We start from the raw sequence: 19,963 nt of genomic DNA, 5'->3' as shown, positions 1-19,963 counted from the left end.
TTTTTAAAAAGAAAAAATAAAGAAACCAAGGACACACTGCTAGAATTGATAACGTCATTTACTACAGAGCTTTTAAAAACATTTTCATAAATGGTTGACTAACGACACAAAGATTTAGATCCTGCACTCTAACTTGAGCTTGCTCTGATGATCTTATCTATAAAAGATTAGCAGGTTTATGGGATAGGAAAAAGTGGAATTTTCTTTGGTTTTCAGTACAAATCATGCCCAGAACATGTTCTTTGGCATCCTGAAAACCAAAATAGAACAAGAATGTGTTTCTTAATATGAAATATTAATCTAAATTGAAGTATGTTCACCCTCTGGGGGTTCTATTCTGATTTTTAGTGATTGCCAAGTATCTTTATAGATGACTGATTTGATGAGTGCTCTCCCCAGCATTCAGCAGTACAAGTACTAGAAATATGTAGTTGTGTAACATCACAGAGATGGGATTTTGCCAATGAGACATGAACTTAAATTGCAAATAAGAAAAAAGATGGTTTTACCTTTTTCTCTGAAGAGTGCAACTTATGAACCTCTCCTCCACCATGTGCTATCCTACCCATGCAGAAACTTCGTCTATAATAAAGCCAGACGCAGTCTTGTCTAAATGGTGTAAATCTGGATGAACACCCATTGTTGCCTTCTCCAGGTACTTCTTTATGATTTGGGAAATGGAAAGCTGAGAGATTTACATAGTTGAACAATTGCCTACAAAGCCTAGCACATGCAGCTCATTAATGCAGTAGATACACTGACCACATCTCACAAGGCAGTTGAAAAAGCCATCCACAGATATAGAGCCAAAATGTTTTTGAAAGAAGCAGAAGCCAAATTTCACTTTGAGTCAAGAGGTGGTACTATTAAAGAAACAGGTGCTACTTTGTACTCGGATAGTAAAAGTTTGACCGTTAGTGGCATCAACAGTCTTAGATCACAGCCAATACGAAAAAGTAAAATTTATGTCTGTCATAGAGGTCTACTCTGTAAAATGTATGCAAAATGTTAGGTGCTTTTTCACAGATTTGGGATGATGCTTCTCATAGACCTTTTGCTTTGGAGGGCTATTAGCAAAAGCCCTTCTTATGCCTTTTGAAACATTAGAGGAGATCCTATGTTATGGCACTGAGAAGCAGAGCAGTTTACATACTTTTTTTTAGATACTGTAACAAGACATTACTTTGCATATTATTAAATTTTAAAAGCAGAGCCCCTTTCTTACCTGAGATGAGGTACTAAGCCTTACAGGCTTTGTAAAATTATGAGATATATAAATGTTAAGAGGCTAATCTAAAACAAAAATACATTACAATTTCAGCATTTCATTATGCTTTAATTTTAAAAAAATATGTTAGTGTCTGTCAGTTTATATCTACAGTTGTTGCCCTAAGGTCTGATAGAAAGGAGGTTTTTTTAAAATCTAGTCCAAAAAATATTCCTTATGGTTAGAAATAATGAAAAAAAACAGTATGAATGTATGCAGATGAGAACACAGATGCCTTTATCTTTCCTAAATTGAGTGGGGAAAAGCTCAAATGAAGAGTGAAGTAATTTTGGCTATTTGATGAAAGCTTACAGTACACAGGCAGATCTCTCAGAGGCAATGCCATCATCAGAAATAATACTGGAGGGATAATTGATAAGAAATGGATATCCACAAAGAGCTGGAACAGACAAGCAAAGCAAACAAAGAATTGAAATCCTGCCATCTCTGTATCACTTGCTTATATATGGATGGAATCTATTCTGTGACAAAGTAGTTAGGTCTACATGTTGCAATGGAGCAGAGACTAATTTATTTTCCCATTATAACTATTATCCCATTTTAACTTACTGAGAATACCCATCAGGATACAACGTCAATATGTGTAAAATAAAGTACTAATAGCAGGACTTTATAGTTTGGAGTCCTGCAGTTTCTAGGCTCCATTAATTTCTTTGCAGGTTGACAAATGAGAGTGGTGTGGAGTAACTTCTAAGAACAGGGACTCTCCTCTGACTCCATTCTGTCATTCTCCCTACCAACTGTCCAGTGCCTTTCATTTGTGCCACCTATTTGTTTAAAGCCAACTGAGATTTTAATGTTAAACAAAGCATAGATTAGTTGACAGAGACAGTTGTTGATACAGAACACTAAAGAACATTTCTTTCCCTGTTTCTGCTGGCAAGATCTGCAATGGCATTTCACAGTTGTGGTGTGTTTCTCATTGCGAAAAAAAACCTGCTTAATTCTGAAGCCCCTGGAAGTACTGGTGCTACAAAATTACACTTGTTTGTAAATGGTCATCAGAAAAGAAGACAAAAATTAACCTGTACGAACAGCTGTTAAAATTCTCCTTCTGCCTTCAGGGAGTGATTATTTTCAGTTCCTCATGGAGAGGTCATCCTGTTGTCAGGCTTTTTCACTACTTTTATGCACCATCCCTAAAAGGTTTCTATTGCATGAGGTGTACACAAAGCTTGCTGCAGAGATGCAGTCTGACTATAAGATACCTCCACAAGAGAGTGTGTAGCCCTGCTCACTGGGCACTGACTGACCGACCCTATAGAAAATTTCTGCTGCACATGATCAGGATTCCACCACTAACATCTTTGTGACTAAAGGTGCTACTTTTTGTGGACTAAGTTTTTTCAACTTATTTTCTTGCAGTTGCTGCATGTAAAATTCTGGGAATAGAACTTTCTTAACAGGGAAAAAAATCAGACTGAACTGAAAAAATGCTGGAAAGGAATTTCCTCCAACTTTCTCCCCTCACAATATATATACAGAGTATTAATCTTCAGACAGGCAAAGGATGATAACTGGTGTGAGCAGGCATGCACTACAATCAACAGTGATTTAATTCCATTCCAGTCCTAACTTTTAAAAACATTATCCCTTCCAAGTCTCATCAATCAAGTCCTTATTTAGGAAATACCAAATTAGTTGCTGTTGCTAAAAGGCCATCGATAGATTTTTATATTTAGGGGGATTATCCCAGTGTTCTTTTTTGTTCAGATTTGGTTGTTGGCTATTAACTTTTCAACAGGAATGTTACAAAAGGCTTGTTCAGCACATCTCTATCTTCAGACTTGAGATGGAAGGGAACCATCTGCAGAGTGTAAAGTATCCTTGGCACGACTGTGATTTTACAGGCAGCTGCTCTCCCATCCATGATAGAGGGAGCTGGTTTCAGTGCCTGTGATTTCCTTCTAAATTATTTGAAATTAATGTGGTTCACAAAAGTGACTGGGGTTATTTTGGAATGTAAGTAATATCATTAAGGTTTGATCACTAACTGGATAACTCTGTGGTTTACTAAACAGTCTAGTGGGAAAAAGTAAATGTGTTCCATATCTAGAAAGAATGAATAACAATAAGATCTGATTCTTCACTTAGGAACTAAATTATTTAATTCTACCTTGAGTTACCTCACTGAGTTCAGTGTACCTTGGTAAGGAGAGGAAAGGGGAAATTTGAGCCTGTTTTCCCTCTAATCCAATTTATAGTTCATATACTTACACCCAGTTTATAGTCATCTTCTTCCATTTTTCATTTTACAGATTACTTTTTATAGATAATATTACTGTGTTTGGACAGATTAGGTTCCAGGCAACTTTGCTGCACGTTTTGTGGCCTCCTACATAGTAAGTATCCTGCAATGAGTTTCACATGTTTGCACAGCTGGAGGAAGAATGGATTAAATAAAAAGCATGACCATTTGAAAGTGTGGTTCTGTGTATGAGTAGTAGAAAACTCTATGAATATTTGAACAATTTTGTTAAGATGAGTGAAATATGCATGAGGGAGCAGCTGGTTAACTGATTCATGAAATGGCTGCTCCATCAAACTAATCTGAAACTGCACCAGTTTTCTCCAAAATGTCTGGCACCTGTTTCATGCTACATTTTCTGTGGCCTGATCATAATGTTGAGAATGCAGTGGTCCACAGATTACATCGTATTGTTTCTACCTGAACACTTCAGTCAGGCTTTAACTTTCAGTCTAATTCAATGCCTTTTAAAATCAATGGGGAAAGCTTGAGAGATTTGAATAGGCAGTGAATATACAGAAACCTTAGAGAGTTCTTTTTTGAAACACTCCCTCTAACATTACTCTTACTTAACTTAAAAGTTGCATTTTTTTGTCTTGTTCCAGGATAAAGCTACTATTTAGGAAAGATTCGCAGCATTCCATAAAATCTGTAGAAATCAAAATATACCCGCTAACCTGAAATGCAAAGTAACTTTCCTGGGGCAATGAATCTGATGGAACTGATGGAAAAATCATAATCAGAAACAGTACAGACATCTGCCTAAATCTCTAGGCTACAGTAAAACACCTTTGTCCCCAAATGCCTTTCTAAGTCAGCTTCTTTGTCTGTAACACTGAGGATTACATTACATAGCCAGGATTATGTTGTGCTTATGTCTCTTAATTCAGATGAACATGCCAATAAGTACTGATGTGTGTTCAGGTAAGTTTGGTGAATGGTTTCTTGGAGGAGTGGTTTACTGTGGAAAGGTTCAGACAAAGCAAATGTCAGTCACTACAATTACAGGACTAATCTAGAGCTGATTGGGAGGATAAATGGAAATCTTCTAATACATTTGGATGCATTTATATTAATCCTTCAATGTAGTTGTGCATGACAAATTCATCTCTGGAAGAATTAACATGGGCATCCAGAAGAGGATTAGCTTTGCAGCAGCATGCATTGTGGTAGTAAAAGTTACTCTGCTGTTTCTGCAATTTGCAAATGGTGTACAGTCTTTTGCAAAAGGAAAGAATATGTGAACAATGGATCACCTCACCTCTTTCTCCTACCTTGATGGCTGAAGACAAGAAAGTATTTGAAAAATTTTTTTGGCTTATTTTGGGTTTTTTATTTTTTGTCTATGCTCATCTGCATTAGAATATCCTTTCTTGTCTTCTCTTCTTCCCTGTGTCCCAAAGTCTTCAAATCCCTTCTTTTCCCTATTCCCCAAATATTTTCCTCATTCTCTGTTTCCATTTCTTTTTGCTTTCATCAACAGTTAATTTAAGCCACAAGTAAACTCTCCCTTCCTTACACATTCCTCATATTTAGTGATGTTTGCCTCAGTATCTAACCTCCCCCAGCTGCTTCTACTTCTTCTATGGTGGTTTTCCATTATACCACTTCCAGTCTCACTTTCATAGCCCTCTCAGTCTCCTATGTCTTTTCTTCCTGGTTCTATTGTCTTTGAATCCCTCTTTTCTACCCTAAATATAGTGAACAGTTTCTATTACCTGTTTTCACTTTCCCATTCCTTGTCTGACATTGCTTCCAGGACTTTCCCCCCTTCTTTCAAGATGTCTTAAGGCCACCATGCCTGCTCTTCCCTGCTCTTCCTTGCTCTCACTTCTGGCCTTCCATTCCTCCACTGTGTATCATCTCACACTTTTCTCTGCATGGCTGTTGTCTCCTGTCAGTTCAGGTTATGTATCGTGTGCTCTCACAATCGGCACATGTGGGAAATGAGACATTTTGAAGAGATTGCTGCAAATAGATTCTGAGAACATGCACTGGAAAAAGAGCGCACAGCTCCTCCAGTGGATAGGAGACCAGTGCTGGATGTGACAGTTTGATTTAATAATCAACACGAACATGAACATATTCCATGAATGCATCCCTGTGTTAGAGGTGGATTTCCCTGTTCTGAACAGTTTCATTCATGTGTCAGTATTAAAGAATTTCCTAGGAATTTCCTAGAATTTTCCACCAGCCTCACTCCTGCAAAATTTCAAACAGATTCTGAGCCATGTGCAAACAGAAACACTGCAATGGGTGCCCTTGCACTTCTCATCCGTGATCTATGCTTCTGAGTGACTGGTTTTTCTTCAGTGTGATAGGCTTTTGAACCTGAAGTTGACAGATTTCTATAATAAGACAAACTATTAAACTCTTAATTCAGACAACCAATTTTTTTCAAACTTTCTGGCAGTCACCAGCTGAAGAAATTCAAGGAATATCAAATTCTAGGTGAAGCATCAAAGTCCAATTTTAAAAGCAATGGCAATCTGAAGGCAGAGTATCTTTGCCTTTTGTATTAAAGACTACAGTGTACCAACTGACACATCAAATTCTGCACATTGATAAGCCAGCCTCAGCCTGTGCAGTTTCTTGCCCTATGGCAGCAGGTTTTTTTGCTGCAGAAGACATACTTAAATACAATATACCTAATTTTGAATTACTGTATTCAAAGAATAGTTCTGTTTCTCTCCTCTGAGGAAGGTATTTCCCCAGTGACAGATCAGCGGAGCTTCCATAAAGAGCAATGCGAAAGTGTGTGTGGGCTAAGCTAAAGATTTCCTTTCGTCAGTTCATAAGAATAACATAGCACCTGAAATTGCCACACAAAGGCTTGGAAACGCTGTCATCACTGGGTAGAATTAGCCATATTCTGCAGTCGGCGAAACAGTTGCTTGTTTTTTGTGTCCTCAAAATATATTTAACACAACCTGCCACTTAGAAAAATTGGATTTCAATATCCTAACAAGGGAGAGTTTTCTCAGCTGAAGAGAGCTTCAAAAGGTGAAGCATTTTCCTGCTGTTTATGACTGCCAGAACTGTTCTTCCCTGAAGCTGCTGCTGGATGAAGTTCCTGTTGTAACAGATCTGTGGACCATATTATGAGAAGAAAGGTCAGATAAGCACTGATACATTTTTCCAGTGTGCTTGAGTACATCAGTAATAACTAAAAGATTGTAACCTGGTGAACTGGACTTTGTACAGTTGCCAGATACAGGAAAGTTTGTTCTGTTCAACTTTTGTTTCATTTAATTCTTCTCTCTAGTTTCTAATATAAACAACATTGCTTTCTTTAACATAACCTTGTTTCACGAATTGTTACTGAAGCAGGCTTCTGCAAAGCAATGCAAATGAACTTCTGACCTCTGGGGGTGAAAGAAGGGAGGTAAAAGATACTTGGCCTGCAGCACTCCACAAAAGATACGAAGCCAGAATGTTGCCAAGATGCTGGCAAGAGTGAGTTAGTACATAAAGTCAAAGAAGGTGGGGACATGTCAGCTGCAGAACCAAATACTGACAGGTGTCAAGAAGAATTCTCTTTTACATTGTCAATATTTTTGTTTTACTTTGTAAAAACATTTACCCTCTGCTGTCCTGCAAACAGCGTTATTAGAAACACATTTTCAAATTATATAAAGAATCACAGCTGGAGGTAGTTATTTCAATAAAATGTATTTCAGTTAATTTGGACACACTTAATTGGGACAGATGCTTTATTGAAAAAGCTTTTAGAGAATCAATTCACGATAGTACATAGAAAAGCCTGGGACTTAATTAGGACAGTAGTCACAAGTCTTCCTTAATGAGGTGTATTTGGCCACTGCTATGGGTTTACATGATGTTTAACCAGGTGTTAAATATGTGTGAAACACTAAACTTCAATCTTTTCATAGAAACATTGCCATACAAAGATTTAAAGAAGAACAATAAATGAAATTCAAGATTATTATTCTTATTTCCTTTAGCACTTCATTTCATTCTGAGCCTGCTGCTCCCTTTTGTGTGGGTTTCAGTGTCAGGTCCGGGAAACATTACAGATTTCCATTTGTGTATGTGAATGTCAACATTATAAAAAAGATAATTTCCTGAATAAGCTAGGGACCTGGAGGGCAGCAGACTTCCAGATCCTGGAAGGTCACGTGTCATTCCATTTATGTTATTTTAGCTCTAATGTCCCAGTTCCAAGCCTCAAATTTCTCTGGAGTCCAGGTGAATGTGCAGGCCTGAATTATTCAAAATTACTGCAACACCACTCAAACAGCTTTTTCTAGCAGTAGATATTTTGGTGTGAGGATCGGGAGCACAGCTTTATGTAAAGGAAAGCCAGCCCGTAAATTCCTCCCCTGGTACCCAAAGGACAGGGACACATTTGTTTCCTTCCATGGGACTTCCACCAGAAACTGCATACTGCTGGTCAGCAAAGTTCAAGGTCTTTAACCATTTTCACCGGGCTTTCCCCAAACTGTGAGATTTTAAAAGTAAAATAGACTCTTTATCATTGCTTGACATTTACTTTCAGAGATCCTATCTATACAAGAAAGGTATATTTTCTGTACAGCCTGAGATGTGAATTCAAACTGATGTAAAGACAATTTATGCTTTCTGAGCAAATAGTATGTTTTATTTTTTAAAGCATTATTTGATTTAGTTCATTCATTTTGAGAACAGCTAACTGAAAAGTTATTCTATAATAGTAATGTCTGTAAGGAAAGTCCACAATTAGACTGGTGTAACTGGGCAAAAATATCCTTTGTTTTCAGCCTCACAAAGGATAGCACAGTAAGTTAAAACTGAAGTTCTTGTATGTTCTGTGGTAAAAGGGATCAGGAAACTATTAAGGAAGATTTGAGAAAATAAATTATTTTTAGATGGGAGATGATTCTTCAGTTTTCTGCTAAAGTATATAAAGTTAAATCTTTTGCTCTTTCTATTCAGGGCAGGTTCTCTTCAAGGCATTCAGGTGTCTAAACACAGGGGGTAGGTTCCTAAGATACTCCTGGTGTTGTGAACTCACTCACAGTGAAATCAGTCCTCAGAAACCATAAGAGACAGGTAGAAATAATCTTTTAAAAAAAACCCACAGTACTGAAGAATGTGATCACATTTACTAGTGAGAAACTGGGCTGCTTCTTGCTTGTCTTGGGGAAAACACAGAACTTCAAAGTCAACTTATTTTTTCCCCTCACCTTGATACTCTCAGCTCCATAGACTGCTTGAGCCCACTCTAGTGATTCAGAAGAGTGTTGCAAAGAGGAACTCCAGTTGCTTTGCAGAGGAAGGACCCTGAGAATAAATGTTTCCCTATTCAGCTGTGAGCAAAACTCAGGAAACTGGAGGACAGAACCATCAATCATGGTGTGCTTTGATATTAACCCTGCTTTGCACAGTCTGGAAAATCTTCTCCTTGCAATAGGAGAGCAGAGCAAGAAGGAGCAAGCTTGTATCAATTATTATGGATGTGAGCTGTCTTCACATGCACTCAGCTCTTCTAGGGACTGAAGGGGACACTACCATTATTTTGGCCTGCTTTGCCCCCATCTGGAGCTGAACTGTTTTTTGAGATAACTAGGGTAATCTCCTGAGGCATTAGGCTGTAAAAGGAAGAAAAGTAGGAAGCAGCTTAAGATATCAACAGAAGACAGAGATCTGATCTCTACTCCTCCTCCATGTAAAGCCAGCTCTGTCCCTACAGCCATCATGGTATATCCATAGAAGAGCTTTCCATACACATGATTAGGGAGCATATTCTTGAGGCCTCCCGTCATTTTTGTTTGTGCAAGTTAGATCTGCAGCCGTCATCTCAGTTCATGTACAGAAAACGTGACCCTTAATGACTTTCAAACTAATACACAAAGCAGTTATATTTGGACAGCAGCATAACTGGAAAAGGGTCCAACAAAGTGTGCCAGCACAACTCCAGCATATTTCCTATTTTAACAGTCTGTAATTTGAGTGTTTGTTCTCTTGAGTACCTTCAAATTATGCCAATTTCTAGAGATTAGACTCTCGGCTAAGTACTCTCCATGAACAGATATACAGTGGATCTCTGTTTTGGTTGGAATAAGGTATATATTTGAACTGATTGCTCATTGCCTGAAAGAGCTATTCAGCTGGCTATAAAAATTGTGGTTTTGACATGGGAATGTTCCTGTGGCATTGTTTTACATAGCAGTGGTTGAATCTGAAACTTTAGATTCTCTTTGGACACTTCAGCTGTGATGTGGTTTGAACTGGAGTACCCAAGGCTCTCTTTGATTCCCTACCAAGGGACAAGTAAAATATTATTGCATGTTTTTGATGTCCAGAGAAGTCTATGTTACTTTCTCTGCAGGATTGCATTGTTATGTTGCAGGTACATTACCTTCCTGGTAAGTAATGATGATTAATTTATTTTTCTCGTGCAGGAAACCGAATTAAAGGAGTCAAGCTTATAAACTTGAACTTAGTCTAAATCACTCACTGGGAAACGTTTCTGTTTACAGACAGAGTGGTGACTAAAGTCTTTTATTAATCCTGTTTCATATACTGACTCAAAACATAATCATGAGCATATCCCAAGACCTCATCTGCTTCAGGCAATGCAGCTAGAAATCAAACAAAAAATAAGCGTTGTGGATGCTGTGCTCCATATACAGCCTAAGTGTTCTTTGAATAAATCAAAGTTCTTGAAAAATGTAGATGAAATGGGGATGAGTTACCATAAAAAGTTTAGGTGCATGGGTGGATTACCACACACCTTACAAAGTAGTGCTGCCTCCTGACAGAAGAAAGAAATTAGGAAAGTCAGTTACTCATTACATGAGCATCTAGAACTCAAAAAAGACTAAGGAAACACATGTAACAAAAGACTCTGGATTTTATGATTTAATTTTTTTGACAAATAGATATGTTGCTGATTGAGGGAGACTGATGTCATGCAATTGCTGCTGCAGCTTAAGTTCACAAGACAGTGAGCATTTTTCAGACCATTTTATTCACCATTCGTTGTTAACACAAATTAGCTTAATCTCAGCTAGTGGGGAATCTTCAATTTACTAGGTTTCAACTCACACATAATTGGAACCTTATACTGAAGGAATTTCTGATGTATATTTTTAGCTGAGTTTTTAAAGTTGCATTACATTTGGATTTGACATTTTTGAACCATGTATGAATGGTGGCTGAAAAAAAGGGTGATCTGTGATTTTTTTAGAGTAGAGTACACTGTGAAAAACATGGAATTGCTAAACTCCATTTCGGACTGTTTTTACATGAACTGAGGCAAAGTTTCTTTTGGAGTTTTGCTTGAGTAAGCCCCATAGAATTCGGCCTAGTTTTGCTTGTCTTCAATAAGAACAACAGTGTAACTGTGGTCTGTTCTTAGCCTGTCACAACACAAATTGCCTCTTGAAACAAAGACCTACAATGTCAACTTCAGTACTCTGTATGAGTATTGACTTTAACTTTGCTTAGTCAAGAACATTATAAAAAGAAAACTGCAGATAGATGGAAAAAAGGCAGAGACTTTAGAATGAAAAGATTCAGTTGTTTAAAAATAGGTTGGGTCCTATGTGACCATTTAAAAAAACTTAAGCTATAACAGCCATATTTTAAAGAATAAAATAGCTCTACTGTGCAACTTTTGCTTTCTTCCAACAGAATGGTGTTGTGTTGAATTTCAAGCCTGATCCTGGAAAGCATCTTAGGTGGCAAAACAAAGATCAAGGCCAATGTCAAAATTTTCTAATTTATATTTCTCCAATGCTTTCAGAGTCTGGAGGCAAGACAAAGTTTGACTGGATTGAGGGTATTATATTCCCACATATGTCTCATGAAGAAATTTCTTGGGACTAAGAAAATCACAGAAGAAAAAATCCCTTACTCTTTTTGGCTTAGTATAAGATGTGCATATGTGAAGTGTAACTCAGATGAGGCTTTTCAAATTTCTCTTGTTTCAGACTGATACTCATGACTTGTGGCAGGTATCCTCAAATAATGAAATTGCTATCAGCAAATGACCCTCTTCTCCAGGATCACATGAATGCCACTGTGCAGTGCTGAAAGAAGAAAATGAGGTTGTATTTCACTTGAGGACAGAATGAAAGCTGGAACTGGTTTCATATTTTTGCCCATATTTTTTTTTCCACTCTCGGTCATATCTGCATGGCTGATGGTTAACAGGGTGCTTTGCTTCTATGTGAGGAAGCATTTGTTATTGCTTGCTCACTATTTTCCATAGCAACTCAATGTCTCTGTTTAAGATCCAGTGGAGAAGAGCAAACAGAAAAGCCTTTAAGAAGCAGTTTGTAAAAGAAGCTAAATTAAACTTAACTCTTTCAGGTCAACTGTGCAGTCAGTATTTATTCTGGTATTGTGAAATGTCTTGTTGAGGGCCAGAATGCTCTCAATCTTTAAGCACAGGAATGGTCATGTTGGGCCAGATCCCCTGTCCCCTCAGCACAGAAAGCCATCTCTGCCAGCACTGGGTAGTGGATTCCTACAGAAGAACACAAAAGCAGGGCAGGCATGACATGATAAATGCCCTGCTATACCCTTTTCCTACTTCCCTCCCGCAGATCCTACAAGCTGCAGCTGAGAAATTTTCCTGACGAGAAGAGGTGTCTGTGGTTTAAAATGCAGGTGTGTACAAAGTGGTTAGATTGCAAATAATTTTATCCTTTATTTACCCAACTAATGGCAAGAGACAAATCATAGTCTCTCCATTTTGTTGCACACTGCACTCATGGAACATGTAAGAAAAAACAGGCACAAATCTGAGATGGGAATCAGACTACTTCAAAGGTTCAAATCATTTACTGAACCTTTTAAAACCAAAGAATGAGTATTGAAGTACACAGCATTAAAATAACTATGCTGACAACCATATTTTTTTTCCAAATAATTAGAAGAGCAAGTGAATAGTAAATTAAGACTCATGTCAGACTGTGAAAGATGAGGTATCCTAGAGACACACTCAGCACATGGAAAAAGCTACAGAAACATTGGTAAGTATGCACACAACAAATGATTTGTGCCCCAGCTCAGAAACTGAAGTACGTGCAGGACTTTGAGTACGGTTCTGCTCCTGTAGCAACATTTCATAGAAGCAGTAGCCATTTACAACCCACGTGTCTTTAGAATCCTTTTCCCTGCCATATGCTACATTACCTACCCGGTGATAGCCATAATGTCTATGAAGAACAGAGAGAGGTAAAGAGCATTACATGGACAGTCTTTCCTGACATTGCAAAAGATTTTGAATTGAACAGACTATTCATCAACACTTCCAACTCTCATAACTTTTATTGTCTTTCCATACATGAAGTGTGCTTTAAGCCCTAAGTCCTGGAGTCATTTACTGTATTGTGATATCTGCACTTTTACATTTTTTTCCCTTATTTTTATATCCATCATGACTGAAAATCTTGAAAACATGTACTCCAAAGCCTGAGGACATAACTGAACAAGTGAAAAGAATGAACAATTTTTAGCTCCTGTGGTTACCAAGCAAAACCAAGTTCACATGAGCCTTGTTCAGGCAGGCCTGGCAACACCTCACAGAGTTGTTTGATTCGCTACAACAGCCCCAACTCAGCATCAACCTGGCCTTTTTCTTCAGTGTCTCTCCAGCCAAGGGTGCTGTCATTACTTTGACAATAGAAAACATCCTCAAGTTATCATGTACTTACCCTTCAATTTGGAAAATAAAAAATTGCCACTGCTTTGAAAATGACATTTAAAATAAATCTTTACTGCACCAGCAGCTCTTGGGTTTATAATATTAATTTTTTATTTAACAGAGATAAATCTGGATTTAAGGTATAATGCTCCAGTATTTCTACTTTGAAAAATTGTTAGAAACTATATGGAGGTGGTTTGCAAATACTAGTGAAACATGCATTACGAGAGCAGCAGCAGCCTGGTGAAAAGGGAACTGAGTACGTCAGGACATAAGGAAGGGTAAAGATTTAAGTTTGTAAGCAAAACTGTATCATTTTGTCAGCCTTATGTAAACAGGCATAAGAATACTTGTCTCTCTCATTTCTGGTTTTAGTCAATTTTATTTTCATGGTTTGTTTCATTACCAGATCCACACAACTGAATAGCAACCATTTTACATGTGACTTCGAGCTACTGTACTGGATCAAAGTATTTATGTAGGATATTACAATTAGGATTTTTCCTCTGCTACAACAAAATTCTGGTTATAGACACTTTTAAATATGATTAATCAATCTTAATATGCCTTGTAATAGAATTATGACAATATCAAGAAATGGTGAATGATAATATAGGTTTTTACCTCAAAAACATTAAGTTATTGAGCACAATAGACAGACACAAAATAAGTAACAGTGCAAAAGAGAGTAGGGACAAAACAAAAAATGCCCAGGAATGCAGGTCTTCAATTTAAGCATGCAACAGCAACAGAACAGAAGCAAGAAGACACACAGAAAAGCATACTGCCATTTGGGTAAATAATTTCTATTTTCACAATACAATTTGACAGTCTTTCTGTAATATAGCTACATGTATAGTATGGGATGTTTTTTGGAGTCATTTATAAGTTATACAACTATGTGTTTCTTGTAAGAACTGCTATTTTTTTAGCCAGCAGGTTAATGTGATAGACATAAAATAAAAAAAACCACCTAAAAATCTGAATCAGTTTCTAAAATTTCTTCAGATGTGGCTGAATCTATCATTAAAACCCTGACATGCTGACAAAGTACCTCAGATTCTACGTGATGTTAAGGCTGTCAGCTTGCCACTCCTGAGGTCTGAACCATGTTCATCTTTCAAGCATCCATTCACGGATCTGATGCATGTGTGCACCCGCCACAAACATCTGGGGGTTTTGCTATACGAAAAATCATTGTATTGGGGTAAAATGCAGCTCTCGCTGCTGTCACACCTCAGCCAGGCCCTGGTGCAGTGGCGAGGCCTGGGTGTGGCATGGTGGGGAGCTCGTGCGCGGGCCCTTGGCTGGGCTGAAGGGGCGTCCATGCCACACAGGGCTGCATCGGAGCCCCTGGGCCTGCCGGGGCAGCCGGGCCAGCGGCACCACAGCGGGACCTGCTGCTTGGGACCCTGAGCTGTGTGGCAGGGCCTTCTTTCATCTTGTCAGGCTGTCCCTCAGGATCAACGCTTTCCCCTCACTGCCCCCAGGGGTGGGTAAGCATCGACAGCATTCAAAAGCAGATGAAGGAAAAGAGAATGCAAATTCAAAGCAATTTTAAAAAAAAATTTTTTTTAAGACTCTTACCACAGTGGTGTCTCGCAAGAGCTCCTGCTTCTCTTCCTGAGGTTGCCAAGGTCTGGGGCTGCCTTTCTTCCTTCAGCCACCGCTCGCTCTCTGTAGTGGGCAAAGCCTCAGATTTGGGCCGGCTCTGCCCTTCACCCAAGGTCTCAGTGGCTGGGGCAGAGAATGAGGGTCCCTCCAGGGTGCTGCACCCCGGGCCCTGGGGCCAGCCACCCCTGGCTGTGCTGCTGGGGCCCTGCCGTCCCCTCAGTGGCCTTCGGAGCTGCCTCTGCTTCGCCTCAGTGCGCAGGGAGGGGCAAGTGATACACACAGCGACCTCGCAGAAAGAGCGGGAACCCTGAGAGAAACCCTCTGCTCTCCCCATCTCGTGCTTCAGGCAGCCCCAGCTCCTCCGGGCTCCCAACGCCCTGCTGCCTTCTGGATCCATGACAAGCCTCTTCATTTCAAGGTATTGCGTGTATTTATTACGCTCTGATTAAAACTTAAGAGTATGGTTTCAAAAAGCACAGCAGGCCGATCTAAAGCTCGCTGCCACCAAAGGGGGTGTGCACGCTCACCCACCTCCTCTCCCCTCAACATCAGGCTGGTGCTGGCACTTGCCAGAGCCCTTCTTATGTGCCAATTCCATTAGCTAAAATGGAAAAAAAACCAGCAAAAAAAGCCACAATGAAAAATTGAATAGGGCTCTGCCATACTAACGAGTTAAATTAGATCACAGCAGGGCCCAGAGTGTGCCAGAGCAGGGGTAAGAAAGGAGGTGCACAGCCAGCAGCAGGCGGAGTGGGAAGAGGAAGGAGGAGAGATTAAGTCTCCTCTTGACCATGTTTGAACAGTTTATTGAATTTCAGTCTTTGTTTTATTTTAACTGTGAAACCCAGGTGTATCACCCTGGCATTGTCAGGCCTTTCCCCTCAGTCACTGGTATGTGCCAATGGAGTGCTGCCACCATTTTGAGACTTGGCTCAAGCAGCCATCACTGCTCTTCTCGCTGCTCACAAGGGCAACCAGCAATGAGTTTTCTCCTTTCTAAGATAAAAAAATCCCTAGGAGAGGAATTACTTTTATAATATTTAGGAACTGATTTTACCATTATGCTACAATGGCTGAAATGCAGCCTGAACCCCTTTCATGAGTTAAAAATAGAACCTGCCACAATGCCTAGATGTGCACATCCCCAAGGTTTTGTTCACAGAAACATCCTTCTAGAGGCTAATGTTAGCTTCCCCTGTGCAAACCAATGCACTCATACAAATGCCTGTAACTTTTCTAAAGTGGAATGTGAGTATTTTTCTTAAAAATCACAAAATAAAAGCATGTTTTCATGCTGTGCAGAAGAAAGTGTTATAATCTGGATATGGATTAATCTATTAAGATGATCTAATAATGTGTTCATATTGACATAATCTTGGAAAGCTCTCTTGGGTGTGATAAAATTTAGCAACTAATGAAACGTATCTTTTGATGCCTTTCCTGGAAAACTAGAGAGAGCCAATCCATTGCTACTTGGATTTACTCTTATTCCTCTTCCCACCCCACAAACAGAATGGTTTTTATCAGTGCTGAAGGTAGATTGAGGAGTTTCTAGTACAAAGACATAGGCATAGCAAAATGCAGTGGTTGAAGTTCAAATCAGCAAATTTTAAACAGGAAATAAAATATATTTTTAACACCAAGGTATGTAACTACTGGAGCAGTTTACCACAGGCATGGAAAACTCAGCATCTTTTGCACTCTTTAAATTTGAATTGGCTGTCTTTATAAAAAGATATTTTCTAGTGAAGTTTTTGGGGTAACCATGGAAATTGCTGGATAGGATAGACAGGAGGTCAGGTCAGGCCAGACCATTGTAACCATCCCTTTTTACTACAAACCATGATTATCATCCTCTGTACCTAACAAGCCGTAGGCTGATAGCCTTCCAGACAAGCAGTACATTTTCTAACAAAGTTGACTTGAAAGCTGAAGCTGGAGTGTTCCTTCTCTGATTCCACTAAAGAGTAGATGCCCTGAGAGGCCCGCAGTGAACTGTGAATTTGGAGGATACTCTACAGTTAAGACCAAATACAGTTAGTTCACCTTACATGACTATGGATTTTAGAGAAAGTAATCAGCCCAGAGTAATGCAAGTGGTATACAGTCATGTATCTTCACTTTCCAGTTTCATGTAGTATTGGCCACTTCCAAAAGAGTATTTGAAAAATCTTTTTTGCCTATACTGGCAATTTCCCCAAAGAGCAAAAACAAAGATGTCATTGATTTTAATTCCATTAAATGCATTCATTGTAATTATCCACTAGCAAAACCATGCTACAAAAAAAAAAAAGGAATTGAAACCTAACTCCAAAAAACCCTGAGAAGTGTCAAGTCCTATTACAAGTTGGCTTGAATAGCTGCATTTGATATGGGGTATTTTTTTTGTCTCATGTCCAGATAGCAATAAATTTTCAGAGGGAAATTTGATAGAAAAGAAATAGGAAAGAAATAAGCTGTAAACATCAATACATAATGTAAAACTATACAAGATTACTTAGCAACAGTAATGCAGTTAAATCAATATCCTGGCATCAGTGCTATGCATTTCATGATGACAAGTTTTGGTATTTTCCAGATTCTTCCACCTTATAGCTGCCCATTAATTACCTTCATTTGTCAGCTGGCAGTACAAACAGGGTACAAATGTTTAGTCTGTTGCTTGTGTTAATATCTAGGAGCTGCAGTAGACAGAAGGTTTCCAGAAGTCTACTGTATAATCACCCTACGAAATTACTTAACTTTGATGTTTACTAGCACTACTAGCATGTTTTCTTTTTCTTACAAATAAAGTAACAGATAAGTGTCTCAAACTAACACTAGCTTGTTTGCATTCTTAACAAAACCATTTTAGAGCAAAGCAGTAATTCTACCTCAATATCAGTTTTAGATGTGCTTGCTTACAAGTTGCATTTTAGCATTCAGTTTTAGGGCCAGACTGATTTACACAGTGGAATATTTGCGTAAGCCGCCTTGTGTTCCTACCTCATGAATAACAGTGCAGGAAGAAATGGAGGTAAAAGCAGGTCCATAAACTAGCATGTTCTGTAGGCCTTCTCAGGCAGTGAAGCAATAGCAGAATGAGACAAGAAGCACATTGAATGTTACTGCTGTGCTCGCACCAAGGGAAACAAACTTGATCCTAGGCACTCGCTCACTCAGTCACTTGTTGGGGCAGAAAGCAAACCAGAGTATAAACACGTATATGCACAAGAGCTTTCCACCAAGCCTGTCACTGGGCCAGGCTTCCTCATTGCTATGTAAGCCAGCCAGTGCAATACATCATCAAAATTGACTAAAGATAGTGTATCGTTCCTTTTCTGACAGTTCAACATGGAGAGAAATCCCAGCAAAAGTAACAGCCAGGACCCTGCATCAAAATTTCTCCTGACGCTTTGTTAGGAGGTGCCCTCAGCCCGTTTGGTCACTCAGCCAGTACCACAACCCTGTCAACGTTCTTTGGACTAGAGCTTTTCTATGAGCTGCAGCATCAACAGCTCTTAATGCCACTACTTTTTTACCAGCTAGGAGCCAAGTGAATAGATACAGGTGGGATTCAGCCCTGTTCCTTAGAAGGCTTTCCCAGAGCACAACAGTGTGAATTTTTTGATTTACACTTGCTTTCTCAGACTCTTTTTGCACTGCAGCTGCAGAAAACTGGTAATTCAATGACCTACTAACTTTTTCCACATAAAAAGCCAGCAGCAGAAGAACTGGCATATTAATGTAGTGCCTCATGTGGCAGTAGGTTGTCATGGATGTAACAGACAGATATTACAGGTACCCTGATCTTGCAATGTTTTACAAATGTCAGCTAACATCAATAGATTTCTCATATATTTGAAATTAAACACGAGTTAATATTTGCAGGACTGGTGTTGAAGTCAGGTCCAATAAAACTATAGGTCTGCACAGACGAGAGAAAGTGGCCTTTTCTGTCTGTCCATGTGGAAGCACATACTTCACCTTGAAGTATGAACTTCACCTTGAAGTAAGAACTGCTGAAGACAACAATAATGCCAGTTTACTTGTCTCTATATGTTAATTGAATATGCTAAAGATTTCTATCTTCAGCGTTGTTGCTTCCGGCTCTTGCTGAGGCAGCCTGCAGGTTTATACAGCTGAACTTTCCTCATTTATTTTATACAGATTCTTTTTGTCAATATAAACAGAGATGAAAGCTAAAATGTTTTAAAAATGAAGCTAGAGACAAAAGACGGCAGCTGGTCCCCAGAGGGAGGGTTCAAATCTCCAGGTCAGAGAGACTGGGGAATTTCCTCCTTGTGTCTCAAAAGCTGTTGCTAAGGAGACTACTTTTGCTTCAGTGAGTCTGTGGGATGGACTAGTTGACATATATGCAATATTTCTGCTACTAAGACAAAAGAGAAGCACAAGCTGTGGAGTCTTTGTCAGGTTAGAACACAGAAACCCACTTACAAGGCCCTTTTCAACTATTATACTTGTGCCTACTGACAGAAGTTGGTAACCTCACCATTTTTCCCCTTTCATTTGCAGTCACCTTCATTTCAGAGAAGAAGGAAAATGTTGCTGTGAATGGCAAGGAGATGATACCTTACTACCAGCAGAAATCCAAGGAGAGCACAAGACTTCCCAAGGAACAGCTCTCCAGCTAGGCATAATCCTTCCATTACAAGTTCAGCAGGTAATCATTCTAAACTTAGCACCATCTGTATGTTCTCTAACAGTATTCTTGTACAATAACAGGAGATTCTATGAAAGAACCTGAGCTCACTTTACCCCAGATAGTGCTCTGGTGTTACTGAATAGTTTCAATGGTCCTTCTAAGTAGCACAAATATTTGCCTTGTTTTAGAGCTTAAAATGACTATTTTTACATTTAACCTTCCAGCATTCCCAGTTTTGATAATTTTATGTTTTTTCACGTTGACTTTTATATCAATAGATTGGACATTCACATCAGTTGTGTGACTGAGGTTGCAAGACCTCTATTGTCCAATCTATTGTTTCCCTGTGATGATCTTTCTATGAGATAAATTAATCTTGACAAACTTTTCCTAAAAAGGAAAAGAGAGAAGTTTCCACTGCGGGACTATTGAGAATCAAAAGGTCATTCAAATCTGATGTACTTTAAAAAGTTTTACTGTTATTGCTGTTTTGATTAGAAGTGTACTGTT

At 38.9% G+C, this 19,963-nt stretch overlaps 1 protein-coding gene across 1 annotated transcript in view; it reads left to right on the top strand.

Annotated features, from left to right (window-relative positions):
- NLRC4 (NLR family CARD domain containing 4) overlaps positions 1 to 19,442 on the top strand; it is a gene marked incomplete at both ends in the record, with an annotated part of 81,469 nt that extends 62,027 nt beyond the window's left edge. The window contains 1 exon segment of the mRNA XM_081998588.1: positions 19,324 to 19,442. Coding sequence (XP_081854714.1) covers positions 19,324 to 19,442 — 119 coding nt within the window.
- Positions 19,443 to 19,963: the final 521 nt, after the last annotated feature.

This window comes from Phaethon aethereus, assembly GCF_964289735.1.
Source record: "Phaethon aethereus genome assembly, chromosome: 3".
Classification (NCBI taxonomy): domain Eukaryota; kingdom Metazoa; phylum Chordata; class Aves; order Phaethontiformes; family Phaethontidae; genus Phaethon; species Phaethon aethereus.
Note: the sequence above shows the minus strand (reverse complement) of the source record. Positions and strands in the feature narration are given on the sequence as shown.